We start from the raw sequence: 21,127 nt of genomic DNA, 5'->3' as shown, positions 1-21,127 counted from the left end.
TGTCCTAAACAAAAGCCATTTTGAAAAACTTTTAAGCAACATTTTTCTTTTGTAACCTGATTCCACTGGAGAAAATTATGTTAAAAAACATTTTATGTCAGGAAATGACAATTTTCTTCCTAGCCATAGTCCTGAATCATCCTTACCTTCTTTAAAATCACTATCTGGCCGTCTTGACTTGCTTGCTTCTGGTTACATTTTTTTCCAATGAACAATCCTGTTGAATCACTTTCTTGCCTTACCTTAAATATCTCCATGATATTTTAACAATAATGTCCGTAGAAAAGATTGAAATACCTTCTTGTGTATTGGTCCCTCCTGGATCATTTGGATTTGAAGGTCCAGCTGGTGGCTCATATCCTACTACCAAATCAATTGTTGCCTATAGAGAAATACGCAGGGTTTTATGTGGCACACAATATTCACAACAATTGATTTAAAGCACTTAGTTGTTCTAATGCTGTACATGAACAGTTAACTATTCGTAGTCACAGCAGAGTTTGTAATAAAATTTCAGCTATTAGTACCTTAATAAATGTACTAATGTACTGTTCTTAAGCTACACATACATACAAACAATAAAGATTACGCGATTTGCAGCTAATGGAACAGGCTTTAAAATACCTAACAGAATCACTGTGTTTCTATTTAGAAAAATCAGTCACAATACAGGTATATAAGATGATCTACAGATAGTATTTTTCACAGTATTCATGGCAGACTATGTGACATCCAAAGTCTGCAGATAGAAAAACAAAGGCAGTGAGAAATAACGCTATCTGATCAACAACATAACAAGTCTGAACCATAAGTAAAATTTCCTGTTTGGCTCTTCTAATTGCTTGTTCATAACTCCATCCTGGAACAAAAACACTAGATCATTTTCCATTCTAATTACAGAATTGTCTTTTTTGTGCTTGACTGCAGTTTTGGATTATTGAAAAAAACATTATTATTCCTAGTTGCCACAGTAACAAGAGGAGTCAGCAAAAAAAGCCCAACCCTCTGACCAACTACTCATGATATTAAACTACAGCTGATGAGATACTAAAATTACCCTTAAAACCTCTTATTATTAACTGTGTTAGAATGTAATATAAAGTACCTTAACGGCTAGACTGCACAAACACAGTAAGGTCCCAGTTCTAGAAACTACTTAATTAATAACTAAGTTAATACCCAGTTAATAATGCTCTTAAATTTGAACATGTGCTAGATTAAGGTAAGCAAGTTCTTGTATAACTTTCTCAACTGAGCTGGCAGCGAACACGTACATGATTATGTGCTTTCTAGAATCAGTGATAGGGCAGGTGGCTATTAGAAAGAATACAGCAAAAAAGCACATATGGGAACTCCACCTGGTACATATGAAAATGCTCTTTTCAACATCAGGCTGATTTCCATGCATACTGTGGCCCATAATATTTATAACACATATATACAAATACATAATACATACACAGAAAACAATCTATCTAACTTAAAGGATATTATGCAAACTCAGATGGTATAGACATAATTATATCTTGTTATAAATTTCCTCTGCCTGGAGCTTTGTTAAAGAATTCCAAGCATTTAATTTACAAAGTAAAAACAACTTGAAAATATTTTTGTTTCACTATATGCCCTGTTGCTGGAGCATTTTGATCAAGAATACAGTAAAATAAGGAAATGTAAGCCACTCACTCCAGTTTCCTGTCCCCTTTCATTCAGCAGAGGTACGAGTTTGAAGGGAAAAGATCTGCTTTGGTTACCTACAAGATCCTTAAGTGCTACGGATGCACTGCCAATTAATCTGAAACGAAGTAAAAATCATTATTAGGATGCAAGTATACATCAAACAGAAGCTCCCTTTTGTCTTTTGCTATGCCTGTTAGTCGACCAAATAACTCTAGACATGACTTGAAAACCCAGGATACAATAAAAGATCATTAGAAATGTTATCTCATGACTGTGTACTGCGAATTTGTATTTTCTGTGTCACTGCCCCTAAATGTGCTGGTGTTCTTTATGGAAGACACAGCTTTAACCTAAAGGAGATTAAAAAACCTAAATTTAAATAAATTTTATGTGTATTTTTGAAAATAATCTCCTATATAACTTTCAACAGCCATGCCACTTGTTTCAGCCACCGAATTCTCATTGGTAAACTAAAGGATGCGATTTTTTCCTTATATTTCCTATATATTTTCTTTCCCTATACCACTTGCAAACTCTCAGATGAGAAGTAATGTATAAAAGCTAGATGTGACAGCTGTTGTACTACACAGAGACACAAAGAGACATACACACATCTCTGTAATGAAAACAATGGAACAGAACAAATGCAATCAACAGCCTACTAGAGGCTTCACAGAATTGATCTTCCTGCCCATATTCACGTTTTGGAACACGTTCACCTCCTTGCCTCTAAATTCTCAGAATGTTTCAATTTGGCTCTAGAAAGGCCTACCAAAGGGAGCTGCCCAGCGGCTCTGACATTATGTGTAGACTCTCCCGAGCCACTTCTGCCTGCTTTGGGACTGCATCTGTCACCCCCATTCTCTTCAAAAAAGTGAAAACTGCATGCACTTTTAACCTGAGAAACTTCTTTTAGGCAGAGTTTCTAACAGTGTGGCATTGGTCTTAGGATATCTAGCACTGTGTTTCATTCCCATGGTATATAATAACAGTTTACTCCTACACTGAAGTGGATTATTGGTGTAACTGAGATTTTTGCCAATGAAAAAAACCCAAGATAATTTCACCCTGTAAATATTACAAATAACATATTTTACAAACAAAATACCATCTTTGCTGCCAAAGTGGAAAAAAGATCTGTACACGGAGAACTTCACTGAGGTCCCTTTGAATAGATTACAGTGCTTTTTCATGGAGAAGCTAAGGATGCAAGGACATTTTTTGACATGGAGCAAGAGCATTATTATAGCTACTCTCAGGTGCTGTCACGAGAACATAATATACTTTTTGCAAAGTACATTAGGATAGGTAAATATAAAACATCAATTTCCTGCAAATATATATTCCAGGTATTACGCATTACAACTTCTGGTTAGCTGTGCACAAAAAATAACCACATGTTCTGTTCGAATGACCTGTTAGAATTACTTTGGTACTGTCACCTCCTCAGCCAACTCCGCTCTCCCAGTTCGTCTCAATCCTCCAATCCCAGCTGTATTTTTCATAGTTTTGACTCACTACTCAAACTTTTCACTTCTGCCCCACCAAACTGCCAGAGCACGGTAATGTTCCAGCTATGCCTCACGTATCTGTCACACACAGGGGGTGGGCTCGATGTGAAAAGCAGTTTAAGATCAGGCCATGCTCCAGAGGAAATGCATGAAGCTGTTCTAACCTTTAAGATGACCATAACTGATACTCTATTTCTAACACCTGCCTCTCCTCCCTTTACTGAACAGACACCTGGATTCAGTACTGTAGTCTTTTAAATAACTATGGAAATACACCTAGTTATTTCAGCGAGCACTAGATTAACCCTAGGTACATTTTCACTGTTTATAAATTGTTGCACAGACCTGGACGTTAGCTGAAACACTGACTCCATGCATTTCTCAACTTTAGGGAGCTTAAGAAGCAATTTCTCCTGTTATGCAATCAAAATTGCATTCAACCCACACGACAAACCTCGATTTGGAACATCAGATGTACATGCAGTGGTCATCTTTATCCCTCCAACTGCAGTATTATTTGACATTGCTTATGATTTGATGTAGCAAATCTCAACACTGAATGGTAATGCCTACCTAGCTCAGGAAACAACAGCAGATAGTCTCTCTCAAACAGAATGAGGCTTTATTTTTATCCCTATGGCTTCAACTCCAAAAATCAGTGTTTTACAGAAGTCAAGTAAGTCTGACATTACACATCAGAGAGAACAAACATCTCCCTTTATATTTGACCAAATGCAAAGAGCAGGTGTCATGCAGACAGACACTGGTGCTATTCAACAGTAAAAGAAAAGCAGAAAAAGTTCATCCCATAATGATTGCAAATCCCAAAGCAATTAAGACAGAAAAATACTGGGGTCTAATATGTTAATAGCTTTGAAAGCAAGTAAAATATAAGGAAATGGGAAACTATTCCTACATTTGGAAGGAACAAATGCTTGAATTTCATTTACACAGCTGGATACTCAAAGAAACCAACTTCCCTTCTCTCTTCTTCCTTCAGTGCAAAATTAATCAATAAAACCTTTCAATTCCAAATATTCTTATTTTCCCCAAATTCTTCAACTGTGGCTATGCCTACCCATTTGAGAATAACAGAGAGAAACATACATAGTCTGAGGTATCATAGAAGGGAAAAACCCGACAAGACTACCCAAAACCAGCTAGGTCAAATCTGATTCTAGAGAAGGGCAAAGAAAATGTTTTCCCGTGTACATTTTTAGAAAAATTTTGTAGACTTGCCATTTCAATTTGATATGAGCTGGAGTGACTTACATTAACTCCAAAAAGAACTTCAGAAGTCACCCAGTCTCAAATAATCTGGATGACTGTTTCAACAACCACACCCTGCCATCTGGTGACATTAACTCAAGATCAGCTGCTCAACAGTAGTGCTTTTGAAATTTTCCAGTGTAAATTTCCATTTCTACATCCTCATCTGTCCTGTGAGAATAACTGTGCACACATTTGAATAAATGGTAATATTTTTTAAAATTCTGATCACCTTCAGAAGATTGAAGAGGCAGTCAGTTACACAGACTACTTGCTTGCTATTAGTTGCCTCTTTGTTTCCCCCTCCTTTAACAGATTGGGCAACAATAGCGTGCAGTCTTTTTCCACTCTAGCAAGCGTGAGAAATCTAATATTTGGCCTAAACACTTCTTAGCCTACTTCTAAGCTTTAGCCAAATTCTAAGCTTTAGGCAGTTAGCCTTTGCCTTCCCAAATGGTCCTGTTCACTGGATTTGGGATGATTCACACACACCCCCTTAGCAGAACCACAGAACTGATGAAATTGGAAGGGACCACTCAAGATCATCTAGTCCAACCCCTCTGCTCAAGTAGAGTCAGCCAGGATCATGTCCAGTCTGGTTTTGATCACGCAGCTAGTCAATGGCTGAAGTAGTATTTTCAAAAGTAACAAGGAATGCCTCAAGGTCATTGCTGGGTCTCATCTTTGTCACTTGCACAGATCTTGGAGAAAGCCTTTTTCCTGAGGTGCTTCTCTCACGTCTCTAATCTTTGGGCTAAGTCGGGTAAGACCAAGTCAGCTAACTCAGACAGCAGCAGCTGTTGTGACACCATGTCCATTAACAGTTTATTGCTATTTAGTGCTTTGCTGCAAGCTCTGCTACTGTACTCACCTCTAGCATGTAACTAGACCCCCAGTTCTCTGCATGACTACTGTGAAGTTGCTGTGTTCCTCTGAACTCTGAAGACTTTCTACCTCCAAGCAGGACTGCATGTGATCTCCCTCTGAAGTCATGACTTTCAAGGGGACAAGGAGTCCTTTCCTTCCAGCACAGCTGAAAAGACTCTCTGTCACCTCTTCACCCCTAAAGGACACTGCTCTTTGCTGGAGCTATTTCAGCATGGCCTAGGCAGACAACATTTGCCCATTTAATTCCAGATCACACTGGTCTCTTGACACCATCAAGGGGGATAATTTCTGCTTTTGGAATAGCTCAATACATACTCTGAACTTCTGCTCATCAGCTGTTATTGCAGTAGACAGCAAACGAGTATTTCTTAACTTTGCTACAGTACCTTTTTGGCCATCCCTAAGACTAGACATGTATAGTGCCCAGTCAGCCAGGTCTCTTAAACCCTCCCAGCTTTGCAGAAGTAAAGCAAAAAGCCTGCCCTGCCACGATGCAGTTTAAACACTCCGGTCTAGCACTGAATAAGACACCAAAGATAACCGCAAAGTCCACATTTAGAAGCAGATTTTAAATCACTTCAAATACACCTTATCAATACTAAGCCTATGATACCTTCCCCCAGTAATCAAAGGGAAACAGTTTTTCAGCATGAAATAAAAGAACTACTGATGACCAAGTATTAAACAGTGTTGCATTTGTGCCAAAGCTAATTAATCCGTTAGTGCTGTGGTTAGCACTTCCTGTTAGCTGCCCAAATAACCAAGAGAAGTGAAACTTCACACCCATGCCTGGATCAGGAACGCTCACTCACAGTACCAACCATTTTATTGCTCCTCCTCTGTTTGAAGGTAGCAACTTATAATAAATTCTTTAGTCCTCCAGCTGCTCACACACTAACACTACTGGAAGCCCAGTGATTTTAATCCCCTGGGAGCCATGCATTTACGTTCTTTTGACTTATTTTTAAGGGTTTATTTTGGCAGAGGTTTACACTGATTATTCTCATCAGCAAGCTTGACCCCTGCAGTTATAATTGCTCGCTCAACCTTTCTTTCTCAGTGTATATGTTCCATTATAGGTTCTATGCTACAAGACCAACACCCACCTTCTGTTATTCGTGCTGTGTTCTAAAATGTTTTTTAAGAGCAAACCAACTATTTTTATCTTCTTTAGTTAATTGATAATAGGCTTTGCAAGAACAAACTTTAAAAAAGAAACAAGGCATGGATACTATTTTGTACAAGGCAGAAACCCCCAAAACGGAATCTTAATCAGGCTGGACCTTGCATCCAGTGTATGCAAGGCAGACCTGCAACCACGCACAGCCATGCTGATGTCGAAAAGAAGCCACACAAAAGGGTACAGCTGTGGGAGGATTCAAACAATCTAGAATTTATTTAACTATGGAAAATACTTAAACGTGATTAAATAATTTGCTGCACTGTTCATTTGTGGCTGCATTCTTCTGCTTGAGGAAAGGGTGTACCCTATCTGTTTTTCCTCTGTGTTGCAAGGTTACGAACTACGCAAAAAACATGAGGAAACACATAATCCCTATTTTCTTTCAATTAGAATGAAAATTACTTCATTCAGACACTAGTCTAACTTGCCGTTAACTTTTTTTTTCTTAACTTCACAGGGACAACTGAAGTTACTGGGGTGTTTTTGTTCGTTTCTTAACTGCAGGAGGATTTGGGTTCTGAGAGTTTGAAATCTTTCTACTAACAGTATTAGACATAACAGAAAACAGATGTGTTCTCTTTTCAAACATCTTTATGCTGGAAAATCTAGCTAAGCACGGATCACATGAGTCCTCTCTAGTTTATTGCTGTGATGGTCTGTTTGCACACATGCCAGTGTGGTTTGCTTTATTTATAATTTCCAACGACTGTGTCTTTTTACCATGAAGAGCACACATTTAATCTCTCTGCAAAAGTTCAGTGATCCTGTAAATGAAGCAGTAAATTCTATCTCCAGGAAAAAAGAAACAGAAAAATATTCAAATGTTCTTCCAGGCTTGATTTACGGAAACATTCCAAAGCAATGAGTTAAGTGTTTTGGCACAGTGTAAAACCAGAATAACATCCACTGTGCTCCTCCTCCAGAGTCAGTGTAAGAATGGGCTGGATGAACAGCTATGTAAGTTTCTAGGACCTGTAACAAATCATGGGTTTTATTGCAATCCTCTGCTGTGTTGTTCTAGAGGAGAGTATGGGTTCTGTAGTCACCTCTGAGGAGCAGCAACGGATCAGGTGCCCAGAACTAGGCTGGAGTAACAGTGCAGGGAACAGCGGAGTGTGCACAGGCCAGGAGCTTTGCGAGCGAGCAGCTACAGAGAGGGAGCTGGGTTGGGAAACACATTGTTCTGCTTCTCATCTACATTGCTGCAAAGAACGGTGACAGAATGAGCAGAAGTTGCCTCTACCTTGAAAATAACAATAGCAATCCCAACTGCTTATTTTCCCCCCAAAGAGAGAAAATAAAGCCAAAGACATGGTGTAGTTTCTTCTCAGTGCTCTTTCTTGGATAATACAGTCCCCTCAACATACCCTTTACACTTAAAAAAAAAATCCCAATTCAATCTGGACTTTAAAGTAGAATATATTAAAACATGAACCTCTAAAGGAAAGATTATTGATTTAGACTCAAATCCCACTTAGCTTAAACACCAGATACACCTCCCAGGACGATGGGTCTGCTCATGAATAATGTCAAAAGCACATGGCAAACACTGGGTTTCTGAAATAATGGGCCTTTATCTCTGAAAGACTGCAGTTCAGTTAACCACATAAAATTTACATGTAAAAATTAATACAACTTTGTCCATCTGTCACTCCCCCACTCCCATTTTTTTTTAAAATTGTCATTACAATAGCTCTCAGTAGTAAGGACCTTAGGTAGGCATCGTACTCCATCCTTCCAATCCTGAACTAGCATGCAGACAAAGCAAGGGAGTGTCATTTGCACACTCTTCCACCCAGCATCTTTTTGGAATGCTGCACCGCTGTGGGCATGTGCCTAGCTACAGAATCTTTCTGAAGTATTAAAAGACGATACTGTGAAAGAATGGCAAAACTATGATATGGTAGTCCTAAATCTCTCTCAAACTCAGTATTAGTAAATAGAAGCAGTAACTGCAGAAATACAGGTTATGCATACATGCAAGTAATATGTGGGAAACTTATTCCACATTCCCTCTTTCATGCGCTCCTTTGTCTAAATGTGGATGCTCATTGATACCAAATCTTATCTGCTGTTACAGTGCTTTGTGTAGAAAGAAATCCAAGGTGACGGTTCCTATTATCTTGTTACAGGCAGGACGCCTGCTCATGTATTTCCCACTTCTCAACTCCTTACCCCGTTTCCCTGCCAATAGCCCTTCCGAACATGACACACCGCAAATACGTGGTGGTTATTGAGGATTTATTTTCAAAGAGCATTACTTTGAAGGTGTTGCTCTGTCTTTGGTATGGACTACATCTATTTTTGCACAGCTCCATACATGGAAGTCACTTTCCAAAGAATTTTACTGGTTTACTTTTTAAACTGAACACAAAATAAGTGGCAGGCAACTTTCAGTGCACCAGCCCAAGCAAAACAAATAGGCATTTGCGCATGCTGGGGGTTAAGCACTAAAAATATGAGTCCAGACGATACTTACAAATACGACTTGGAAAAAACCCAACACATGCCTGCTTAAGTTTGAACCCATGTACAGACTGAAACATTTTACGGGCTTCAGATAAGCACCTTCCTTTATTTTCTGATACGTTATAAAATCCATTAAAAGATTCTGATTACTGGCAAGCTTTCCTCTATCAAGTTGGGGGGTTTCTGGGATTTCACTAAAGTCAGAGGCATGCAATATATCCCTGCTTTACTGACCTACCGGAATCTCAGGAATGAAAGATCTGAGGGCATTGGCTTGACCCACAGTGATTTTACAATGGAGCTGTTGGAGTATTGCAAAAAACTGAATTCACATGTTAGGAGTAGGCAGAAAGCAGTAAAGAAAAGCTAACAATGGAAGTGGACTACTATCAATAAATATGAATTTATGCCTAACTCAGTGCCATAAAATACCCAAATTTGCCACCAAAAAAAAATAAAAAAAGGAAAGATGATGGTGTAATATCATACTCCCTTTCAAAACAGCAACAGCCGACACTACTTGGCATTGACAAAAAAGAGCGTGAGAGTGCAGCAGAGAAATAGCTCCTTGTTTAAAATCTAGGACTTTATACAAAAAAGTAGGGAACTGGCATCTCATTTTTGATAAGCTGTTCTTTTTTTCTGCATGGATTTAAGCAAATTCCCTATCAGTGATGCTTATCCAAATATGTATCTTTACCTTTTTAGACAAAAATCCTATGATTTAAGCAGAGACAGGCAGGTCTTAACCACTATGAGATAGCTAAAGATTAAACACATTGATGAAGCTTTATCTTGTTGTGCTTGTTAGGAAAGAACTCCTAGAGTTTGCCAGAGCTTTGAGTACAAGCATGTTTCAACACAAAATAATACACTCTATCCCTGCTGCATATTATCTAAAAGAAAAGGTTTCTGATTAGCATGCTGCCATCCAAGACCGTACCCTTTTCCTGCAATTGATTTTGGGGACCAGGTTTATTTCTGTGTGACAAGTCATAAAACAAATGGCATGCAGAACACAAGAGGTTGCTAAGAATTTCAGCTGGCAATGTCTGTCGTCTTCACTGAGATGATCTGTATGCATTGCTTTAAGGTGTCCTGTTCATCTCCAGTTCTGGTATTAAATTAAAGCTTAAATCCCAACAACTCCTGACACATGGGGTTTTTTCAAATCTCTATCATCATGTGTTCAGAACCACATAAAACTTGTAGAGTCTGTCTTATGTATTTGTTTCATCACAAACACAGCAGGAACCTCAAAGTCCAGGTCAAAATGAAGAAGAAACCTCCAGCTTTACTAAAGTTTATATATTATGCTTTTTAATGAATGTGAATTAATTGAGTTCTAGTGATCCCATATATACCACTTTAGTTTTTCACGGCCACATTTTTTTTCAATGGCTACAGTCAAAAGGTCCTATTAATTCAATTCACATTAATTAAACAAATCTCTTCTTACTTTAAAAAGTTTGAAAGATATTAAATTACTCTTAAATTTAGCCAAACAAGACACCTTAATTACTTACATGTTTGTTTATTACATGTTCCTACTCTGTAAGAGTATAAATCGATAAAAAAATGTTTTAATACCAATATGGACACCTGACACCATTTCCATACTCTAAAAGTTTTTATAGTGTCATCTCCTTTCATATAAAAGATGGATGCCTCAGTTCAAGGTGGCTCCTTTCTCAGTGTCTTCCACAGCAAAATTAAACTAAAAAAAAAATAAATTCCAGAAAATCATACGCTTTGTGCACCTCTCCTGCTGTAATTCATGTGTAGACAAACTAGATACATTTTTCGTCTTCTAGTTGAAGGAAATCTATTTGTGTTTTGTGTGATATCCTTCCAGGCACGCATAGATTTAGCTACATGTTTATCTTCAGTTCTCTAAAATTAATCATAAAACCTGGTTTTGTCAAAACTAAAACTAAACGTCTTATTACCACATGAAGAAGTTTTTGTCTGAGCAATGAAGACTCAACAAACAACTGCACGAATGAAACTTTCCTTTAGCCTCTCACAAATGAAAAAAAGACGACTACACACAAAAAGACCTGCAGCCTTAGATCCCGTCATACTTGATTTTTAGACAGCTGCAAAATCCAGAACCCAATTTTAGGTATGTAGGTCCTGTACATACTGCACTGGTGGAGTTTAGACTTTTAGAGTAGGATTCGAGCCTATCAACATGCACTAACAGCACTAACCAAACCAGAAATGCTGCAGGAGGGAAAGAGCTTTAAGTTCCTGCATGTTACAGGCATCATGAAAATGGGTATTTCTATCTGCTGAAGATCTAAACTCTAAATCCTTTACTGATAGCAGGAGTGCCTGCCTTTCCCTTCCAAGAAATGAATGCCAGAAAAGGCAATTCTCAGTGGCCTCCCACACCATTTTTATAACAATCTAGAGTCCTCCTCTAAGGAATGGGAAGCTGGATATCCATTTTCTTCCTCTGCAAGGGTTATTAAATTTATTTTTCACAGAAGGCTCTCTTAATAGCAAACTACATATTTTTTTTTAAAAAAAACCATCAAAACAAAAACCAAAACCACCAACCAAAGAAAAAAATCCTCAATTCATTTTTAAACAATATTTATAAAATACATCCAGAAGAGGTGATAGAAACAACATGGCCAATATTCCATGTATGCAATGAGCCTGAGGCCGTTAACAGCCAACAACTGGAGACAGAATGATTTCCGCTCTCAGTCTGAGAGAAATTACTCTCACATCTGATATCAGAAAAGAGTCCTGCAAGCTGATCTTGGGGAATTTATTTCTGTTTTCAAGTTCAAGCTTTTTAATGACTGTGCAGAGAACTCATGATTCATTGGGCCAGGAGTACAGTAGGAACATGACATTTCATAGACCCCACTAGCTAGGACACTCAAAAACCAGAAACTCAGATTCCATTCCCAAGACATTTTTTGTATTTTATCCAACATGTTTATCCTGATGACTAAGTCAGTCTCCCAGAAGACAAGACAAGGACTTCAATCCCTCCAGACAAGATAGGAAATTGAACTTAGGCTTCCGCTGTTCCTAGGCAAGACTGAAATAAATGACTTAAAATATAGCCTCTTGGGGAGATTTTTAAAGATGGTTAAGAGCCTTAATTGCATGTTGTAATTTTTGGTGGTTTGTGTTAGCTGTGCTCTGAGAATGCCAAGAGATATTCAGAACTACTTTCTGGACACTTATTATGTATAGTAGTCTTGTGTACTGTCCTGCACCATTCTGCAAGACGACAACCTGCCCCAGGTATCTGTAGTGGCATAAATTTAATAACACAAGGACCTTTATTACAAGTAATAAATGTGTGGTGTTCAAATGACAGTAATAGGTGAGGAGATCTAAATTTTACCCAAATTCTGCCTTAAATGCCTAAAAAATTCCTTGAATTTAGCTTCAGCATGTCTAAAATGAAGAAATGAAGTATAAAAAGCAAGCTGACACTTTGCTTGAGAGTAATGATCCAACTGGTAAGGGACAGAAAGCCCAATGGCTTATAGGCTACAAGTAGGTATTGCATCAGAAACCATCTAATTGCATCCATCATTTCTTCCCAGCAACTATCAGTTCCATTTTGCCCCTGGTCTTCTGTACTGAAAGTTGTGTTTAATATTGGAGGGGTGGGGGGGTGGGGTGGGGGGAAGAACATACTTGTTTTGTCCAATTGTTTCAAAATCCTTCACAATAATTGTCAGGGAAGATGAATTATCCAGAGCAATTCCTTTCAAGTCAAATTCCAGAATCTGAACAAAAAAATTGAGCAAAACCAAATTATAATTGCAAGTTATGTGTAAATTAATAAACAGCAGAGTAGCATATACAACAAAATTATTCAGAAATAAATGTTGCATTTAGTGAGAGACAGACCAGCCCATTTGCAAAAACAAAGTTAAAAATCTGGGAACATGCTCATAGCACGTTCTTGATTTGCTAGTTACTAGTAATAATAACAGAAAAATAACTAAATTGCTTAATACTGAGCCATAACCTCTTTTGCAGTTCCACTACCTCACACTAACATAAGTATTTTCTTATGATTTGTAAGTTCTGATACTATTCCCCTACAACACTGGCTGAAGTCAGTTGCTGTTGAATTTAGACAAATATTTGTAGGTTCCCTGTCTTTGCATTCCTAATTACAAAATGAAAGAGTAATCTTTAACCTTCATTTCTGGTTGTGAAAAAACACTACTAAGAAAACATTTTCGCCAAGAAAACCATTACTGAAGATGCAAAACAGGAACGGTCCTATAAATAAACCATGAGGAACTTCAATACATGATTCATTCTAATTTTGTAGAGTTTTTCCTAGTATATAGTAAAGGGTCCATCTAAGCAATGGCTGAATATCGTTTGGTCCAAAGTAAGAGGGAACAAAGCCAGGCCACAAACTCACCAATATCCATCTACTTTTAGATAAAAACATTCCTTAATGAATTGTAATACATGGTGCAAGATGAATCCATTCACCTGCATTTACTAACACCTTGAAAGAACACATCTCACTAGGTCCTGTTTCTAACCAATATTCACAACTGTAGAAACTGACTTACCAATTTTACAAGTCTTAAATTAAATTGTCTTAAAGACAATTTTGTCTTAAAACAAGAATTGATTAAAAAAATTACCTCATTCCAAACAGGATTAAGTTCACTGTCAATTTTCTTTGTTTTCTTTTTTTCATCTGCAAATACAAACAAAGTGTGATGATCCATTTTCACTAAAGCACTACACAAATATAATAATTTTTCCTTTCACTTTTCAAAAGAAAGTTTGAGCTTTAAACGAAATGTTCCAATTCTTTTTGCCTTTTCCAGTAGCTGTACATTTTACAATCAAAAAATGCCCTGTGCAATTTTAGTAGTTGAGGCCTTTTATTCCGTTTTTGTTTTGTTTTGTTTAAGCATAGCTAGATGTATTCCCACAAAGCAAAATTAATGTTTAGGTTTCTCTACCTTTTATGACCCTTGACTGCAACTTCAGCGATGATGAAAGAAGACAGACTGAAAGACTTGGAGACATCAAACTAAACAGTGACCTCAAAGTGATAAAGTTCAGGAGTAAAGAAAATGTGTTACACATTCACCATATCTGAGTTATAAAATACTTATAAGTGTTTAACTCTGAGATAAAATCACTTGGAGAAAAACAATCTTAGGAAGGTATGCTTCCAGTGCCAGCACTTTCTACTTTAAATGAACGAGTATTAGCAGAAGTACACATGCATTTAACAGGAAATGCAGTCCTTCCTGAAAAAATGGTTTCCAGAGGTTATGCAGATCACTTCACTGACATTTACTGTAGCCTAAAAATGACAAAATTTCCATACTTCGTATTCAAATTTGCATTTGTTCGACCTACAAATCATGAGAGTGTGGGGTGTGGTGTAAATTATATATAGTGTGACATTTAAATTAAAATTTCTTCTCCTGAGAGGAATACCACTACTCAAGTGTAGCAGAGGCCCTTTGCAGGCCCCCCTCACCTATTAGAAAGGGAAACAGAATTCTGTTCCTACAAGAAGTTCAAAGCAAGTAACATGCCATGGCTTTGTTTTTACTTTTTAGTTGCATGGTATGTATACAGGTCCAATGGAGAACAAGTCTTGACAGGACACACAATAGTACCAAAGAACACTGGCAGCTCTCTAAACAGAAATTGCATGTATTGGTGATAACAAATAAGTATATTTAAGTGCAGTCAGTAAACTGCTGATCCATAAAATACTCAGCTACCACAAGCAGACCAAGTTTCAGACACGCTCCTTGTATTTAAGGACTACAGTAAAGGTAATAGCATTTTTATTATTCACAAGTTATGGCTATACTTTGCCAGGAAAGCACTGCAAAGGCCTGGGAAGCAAGGGTAAAGATGCCACATGGGCAGGTTCATATACCCACTATTCAAGCAGTAGAGTGCAGTGCCTTTTTTTATTGGACAAGAGTGGGAAGTACCGAAAGAAAAAACGTCAGCCCATACTGCAGATTGCAAGAACTGACTCATATTTATGTAACAGGAATTGTCTACAATTTATACAGGATATTGACTCACACCACACCACAAAGGAAAGAGCATTCATAACATACCATGCTGTGGACTTGCATTTTGCAGAACAAAGAACTACTTAACATGCTAGTAAGAGAAACTCAACTTCATGTTATCTAATAGGAGGCAAAGCACGTTCAAAATGGAATCTCCCAGAGCATTTGCGGTTTGGCGCTGGTACTCCAAGTCCTCCTACAAATAGAAGCTGGGAGTCAGGGAAAAGATCTCAGTGCTGGTGAAAAAAGGGACAGTTGCAAAGGAGAGAGTCAATCACAGGCCTGACCCTGACAGAACTGGATATGATACTGACAGAATGGATAAAAGTCCTATGATCCCTGCCTAAGCTCAAATGTAACTCTGTCAGGTAAGGAAAGCCCTGGCTTGAGCAACAGTCAAGAAAATTCTTGAGAAGGAGAAAATTTTCCACTCTGGACTATCCATTTTCAAAAAAACAAGAGTAAGATTCATTATTCCACTAACAATATGCATATTCTAGATTAAACTAAGAAAAAAAAACTTTTTGTGTTATGCATTTGTGTGAAAGTTGGTGAAAAACACTGGGAAACACAGCTTGCATTGGGTTTTGTTGTAATTTTAGTCTGAGTATAGCACTCGCAGTCCTCAAGCTTGCAATACTTGCATGTATTTTCTTCACATCACTGTCTTTCTTTTTATTACACTTTTAATCATTCCTTTAATGCACTGGGTGGGGGTGTGTGTGTGTTTTTTAAACAGCTGGCAAAGAGCTTTCTTCTTCACACCAAAAAAAAAATCTTTGCCAAGCAGGGTAAGGTGGACTGCCCAGTTATTCCAGGAGCTCACACAGTTTCAGGTCCTCAGACTTCCTTCCTCTACTGGTGATGAATCCAGCTACAGTAGCCAAGACTGTAAACCACATCAGGATAAACTGAGAGATACGGCCAGTCACCATTTTTAGTTTGGCCCTACCAAGAAATAAGAGTACGAAATTATAACAGATACCTGCAGGACACTCCATATACTTGTTTCTTTATAAACTAACTACAATAATGTACTGCAGAAGAAATCATTATTTGCTTTATCTTGATAGAGGCATTATACTACCACAGGTTGTTTAATATTCTCAATTGGAAATTAATATAATAAGAACTTAGATAGTCAATGAGATGACAGAGTGTTCAAAAAAATCGTTTAAGATGAGCTGTTTAAATAATAATAAATTGGAAAGAGAACTGCAGTACAGCAAAACAACAGATGCTCACATCTTAATTTTTTTCTTCCATTAGAACTAGCATTTTTATCAATTTCAGCAGGTGGGGAATAGCAGAAGCAAACATTCTCTTTTAAAACAGTCTTAAGTCTAAGATTCAGGAGAGAATCACATTTCATTTCACTCTGTTTTCCATAAAGCTTTTGTGAATGAAGAATTAAGATTGCACGGTGGCAGCAGCTGCAGGATCAAACAGGCAGACCTCCAAAACCCAGAAAATTAAAGTTAGGGTAATTTAATTCTCTGCAAAACAGAAAATACACATTTAGTGAATAATTACACTCTAATGCTCTCTTCTTTCACACACTGAAATATCAACTAACATAGCTATGACCCACTGCAGGCCTGCTGAAAGCTCTTAGATTAAGCACAAATGGAAAAAGAATTTTTATTCAAGTTGGCCCAGTCAAACTGAATGCCATTTCATCATCAGTTTTTAATGCATAAAGCTGAATGAGGCAGTCAAAAGGCATGATCAAAGAACTAAATGTCCTGGTATTGACTGCACATATAAGCAATTGTGTCAATTTTTATGCCCAAAGACAAGAATTTGACAAACCAAAAGCACTGAACGGGTTTAATAATTACCGCTTAGTGCCACTTCAGCAAGGGGAACAGTTTTTCATATTAATTTGCCTAATAATTTGTCTCACACAGAGTGACGATGAACTCTGAATTCTGCATTAGCAGCACCCAGTTCCAGACAGCAATACTTGTTTACTCTCAGGGTGTAGCTCTCTTTGAACAGTGAGTTCTCCTTGAAGTAAATACAAGAAAAGTTCCATCCCCCTGGACTGAACATAAATGTGTTAACAAGAAAAGTCAAATGCTTGCACAAAACCCCTCTACTGTAAATATCACAACAGAAACCGCTGCCTATTTCCTCATAATATCTACCTAATATACGTCACTGTCTTAATTGTACTGACTGTATCATCTACAACTAGCTTAGTTGTACAAATTTGATGAAGTCTGTTCTTATAGGTCTTTTCCAACCTTAATAGTTCTATGATTCTATGAAACTATACTAACATATGCGTGTTAACACATAAAGTTTTGCAGAGTTTTGCACCCACATACTAACAGTTGTAGGATCACGGCCGCCTTCTTCACAGCAGAGCAGTGAAGGTCTAATCCTGAGACATACTGTGTGTTTCCATTGAAGTCTTAAAATTACTGCACCTGACATCAGCAAAGGCTGTAAGTTAAAGTTTGAAGAAGCTAACCAACAAAACACTGTTTCCTGAAACGTCAACTTTCACAGCAATTTTCTGTCAAATGAGTGCTGTTCTCTAAGACTTCTCCAGGAATACTCCAGAGTAAGAAAGAACATGAAAATGTGCTGCAGGGCTATGGCCAAAGTCCTGAAATGCCTGCGTTTTTCCCAGTCTGAAAAGTAAAATCTCCCTTGTGTTTTCTATGCCCCCCAGGAGCTACTGTGGGTATGGACTACTCAAAGTCTGCTGTCCTTTGACATATGCCTTCCCCAAAACAAGACCGGTTTCCCACCTCCTCAAACTAACAGTGTGAGGGGGCACAGACTGTATATAAAAAAGCATTTATAAACATAAACAGCCAGAAGTTCAACATACTTTAGATATGATCCCTATGTCCCTGCTCCTGCCAACCAGCTACTCCACTTACAAATTACATCAGAGCTGCTCAATAGCTGGCAAAAGCCTGTTATTTTCTGGCCTGCTCTGGGCTGCTCTGGAAAGAAAGCAAAAAATCAAACTGCTGCTATGTAGAAAAACCACATAAAAAGAAGTGGGAAGTATAATGAGAAATTAAATATCCTTCTAAAAAACTGTCACAATCATGAAGTTGTATTTAAGACAATGGTTAAGCATGTTTGTGATCATCAAAAATCCCAGTTACAACACTTAAAGGATAAACATAAACTCATTCCTTTCACATCCGTGGCCCAATTCCTGTGTTTGGATAACTGAAGGACTGAGAAACAAATCCAGCAATTCAGAAGAAAAAAATAAATCTGGAGCTTGTATTTACTAGGTAAACTGAATTGTATTAGAGCACACAGTAGGAACAAAAGATTACAAGGAGGAATTGAACAGACCCTTAAGGCATAAAGAAGCGAAAGCAGACACCAGCTCTGGAGCATGAAACTGCAGGAACAGAGGTAATGCTGAAAGGCAAAGGTGTGACAGGAAAACAAAGAGAAAGACAAGGAACTGGAAAGCAAATATGAATCCTTAAGAAGCAGCAAAACCAAATGGAACAAACCAGAGAAACTGCAGTACATCGGTAACATCACTTTTTGCAGAGCAAATAAAATCGTGTTTTCAGAATTAGGAAGTTCCAAAAGCTACTGAGACAGTCCCTAACACACAGGGGGGTAAAAAAACAGACTTGACAAAGAGTAGGAAAAGAAAGGAAATGGAGCGATATCACATCTTTCTGATGCTGAGATGAAGTATCTTAAAACTTCTCATTTTGGAAGTTAGGATACTGGATGTGCACTGCCTTGTCCTTTTCCAGCCTCCAGCAAAAGGTCATCATTTCAGATTTGGTTTCTAAAGGTGACAAACCCCTGCAACGATTCTTCACACTTCAGGAAATACCATTTCCATTTCAGTGCACAGATAGGAAACCAGGTCACCGGGAATTAAGATGACCGTTTGTCACAGTTTGGCTTCCGAGCAAGGAAATGATGGCAACAGGTGAAATATACTGTAAAATATAATTAGTTTTACATATAAATTCTAATTTTATCACTTTCTGCTTCTCCCGCATGTATCTGACAAGCAATGAAAGCGTAAAATGTTGTTTCCTTCCTAAATCTTTATTTTAAATTAAGTAATCTCAACAGGCAAAATCTTAAAGAGCAATTCAGTTTATGAACACCAAACCAAACCCCTCCATTAATGGTACTACTGTTTTTCAACATGCTGGTACTAACAACAATAAACCAGTCACAATAACAATTGGTGTAACTGACCATTGGCTGTGCAAAGTAATCAAGACAGAGGAATATTTTTTTTTCAGATGGAAAACAAGGTAATCTTCAATTCCAGAATTAAAAGTGGATTTATCTAAGCAGTTAGATTTGGGTTTTTAAAGCAAAGGGCTAAGCCTTTGCAAAAGCTTGTAAAACGTGGATGCTGAAACCAGAAGCACTACTGGCCAGAAAAGACCAAGGCACTCCACCCAGTTCAAACCTCATTCAGGTAATCCTGTCCCTCTAATTAAAAAGTCTTCCCTAAAGTTACAAAAGATCTAACTTCAGGAAAACATGTTTTCACAGATGTTCAAATACTTACCTAGCGCACTATCCTTCAGAAAACCGCCTCCCTGAGTATATTTATGACAATTTTCCTTACCTTTAAAAATAACAGAAACAATAGGATCTGGTTTCCCGAATTTGGTTTTAGGGATATTGGTAGCAGATTCCACAATCACCCGAAGCATTGTTTCCAGTCTTGACTAAGCGTCGATTGTTACAAAAGAAATTCAAGGAAGTCTCAGGCTTCAAACTCCTTAACTTCTGGACTGAAATGCTAGCAGGAAGAGGAGGCAGGGAATAGCTGCTTCACAGTGAAGAAAGTCTATGGGTGGATCTGTGACGGACTAGCCACTGAGGGCTATGAGAAAAAAAAGTACCTGCAAATTGACACCAAGTTCTGTGTTGCTGCCCAAAGAAAGCCTCGCGAGTGAAATCCAGTAGCAGAAAGGGCACAGAGGAAAAACGAGTGCACATTTTTTTTGTTGTTGTTTTATTCTAAAGCTGCGTGTTAAGTCTCTCATAAGTAACCAAGGCAAGAATAAGCGTAAGCAACATGAACATTAAGCACAACTCCAGTACTCAAGACACGTCACATCTGCCTTTTGGTATACCAACGGATTAAACTTCATGACAGCTTTTTTTTTTTTTACTTTTAATTTTTCGAACTTAATTGTTTGTAAACGTTTTTAGTTTGCCTCCGTCTCACCGTTTAATGACAAAAATACCTACAGTCTTCAAAAATAGTTTAAGTGCTCCCCCTTCAGCTGTGCTCTGGAACAAGTGCGTTTTACACTAAGTATTAGAGGTTCCGCATTTAACATGCTGAATTTAATAGATCTCTTGAGAAATGATTAAAGCATATAAGCGTAAGCAAAAGTAAATAATAATTAAGAAAATACATGCAAAAATGTGAGAAGACCTTCTGTGTTGTTTGGAGGCCTGTATGTATTTTAAACCTAAATACCTGCAGTAGACTCTATGTAACTTATGTAAACTTATGTAAAACTTACATGGTAGGTAAAAAGAACCCTTTGCTCTAAGGGTTCAGCTTTACAGCAGCTTTTCCTCAGCTGCAGACCAGACATAAAAACCCAAGTGGTGCCCAGCACCACCACTAAATGTTTTTAAGTAGAGATGAGCGGGGAAGCCAGCAAGACGGAACAAAATGACTCACACATGGACAAAGTTCAGCCTAGTTTTTATACAATCACACAAGAACTATCCTCGGTTATTACTTCTGAAGCTAAGATGGCTCTTGATTCCCTTCTAAAATGATTAGATTTTGGGTAGCTGAGGAAGATGAGTTCTGGGGAAAGTAACCTCAAGTCAACAGCTTCAGGAGGGAACGAGGATAAAGACACGTAAGACGCAGCACCGAGAGGCCCAGCAGACTTGGCTGAAACACCACGGCGGGTTATTCCACCGCCACCCGTCCCAGTTCTACACAGGTCGCCCAGCTAGTGCGCGGCCAGCGCCACAGGCCCGGCACCCCGCAGCTGGCGGCCGCGGCCCTTCCCGCCCCGGGCGCGGGTGAAGGAACGCCTCACGCAGGGCGGGGAGAGCCGCCC

At 38.2% G+C, this 21,127-nt stretch overlaps 1 protein-coding gene across 1 annotated transcript in view; it reads right to left on the bottom strand.

Moving 5' to 3' along the window:
* The window catches only part of MYOF (myoferlin), a 73,797-nt gene extending 53,178 nt beyond the window's left edge, over nucleotides 1–20,619 (bottom strand). The window contains exons 1-5 of the mRNA XM_064463819.1: nucleotides 19,657–20,619; nucleotides 13,650–13,705; nucleotides 12,673–12,764; nucleotides 1,687–1,795; nucleotides 298–382 (exon numbers count right to left, since the gene is read on the bottom strand). Of these exons, the coding sequence (XP_064319889.1) occupies nucleotides 298–382; nucleotides 1,687–1,795; nucleotides 12,673–12,764; nucleotides 13,650–13,705; nucleotides 19,657–19,744 (430 nt within the window). The 5' untranslated portion in view covers nucleotides 19,745–20,619. The remainder of the gene's footprint in view (nucleotides 1–297; nucleotides 383–1,686; nucleotides 1,796–12,672; nucleotides 12,765–13,649; nucleotides 13,706–19,656) is intronic.
* Between the last annotated feature and the right edge of the window lie 508 nt (nucleotides 20,620–21,127).

This window comes from Phalacrocorax carbo, chromosome 12 (assembly GCF_963921805.1).
Source record: "Phalacrocorax carbo chromosome 12, bPhaCar2.1, whole genome shotgun sequence".
Lineage (NCBI taxonomy): Eukaryota > Metazoa > Chordata > Aves > Suliformes > Phalacrocoracidae > Phalacrocorax > Phalacrocorax carbo.
This window is presented reverse-complemented; position numbering and strand designations above follow the sequence as displayed.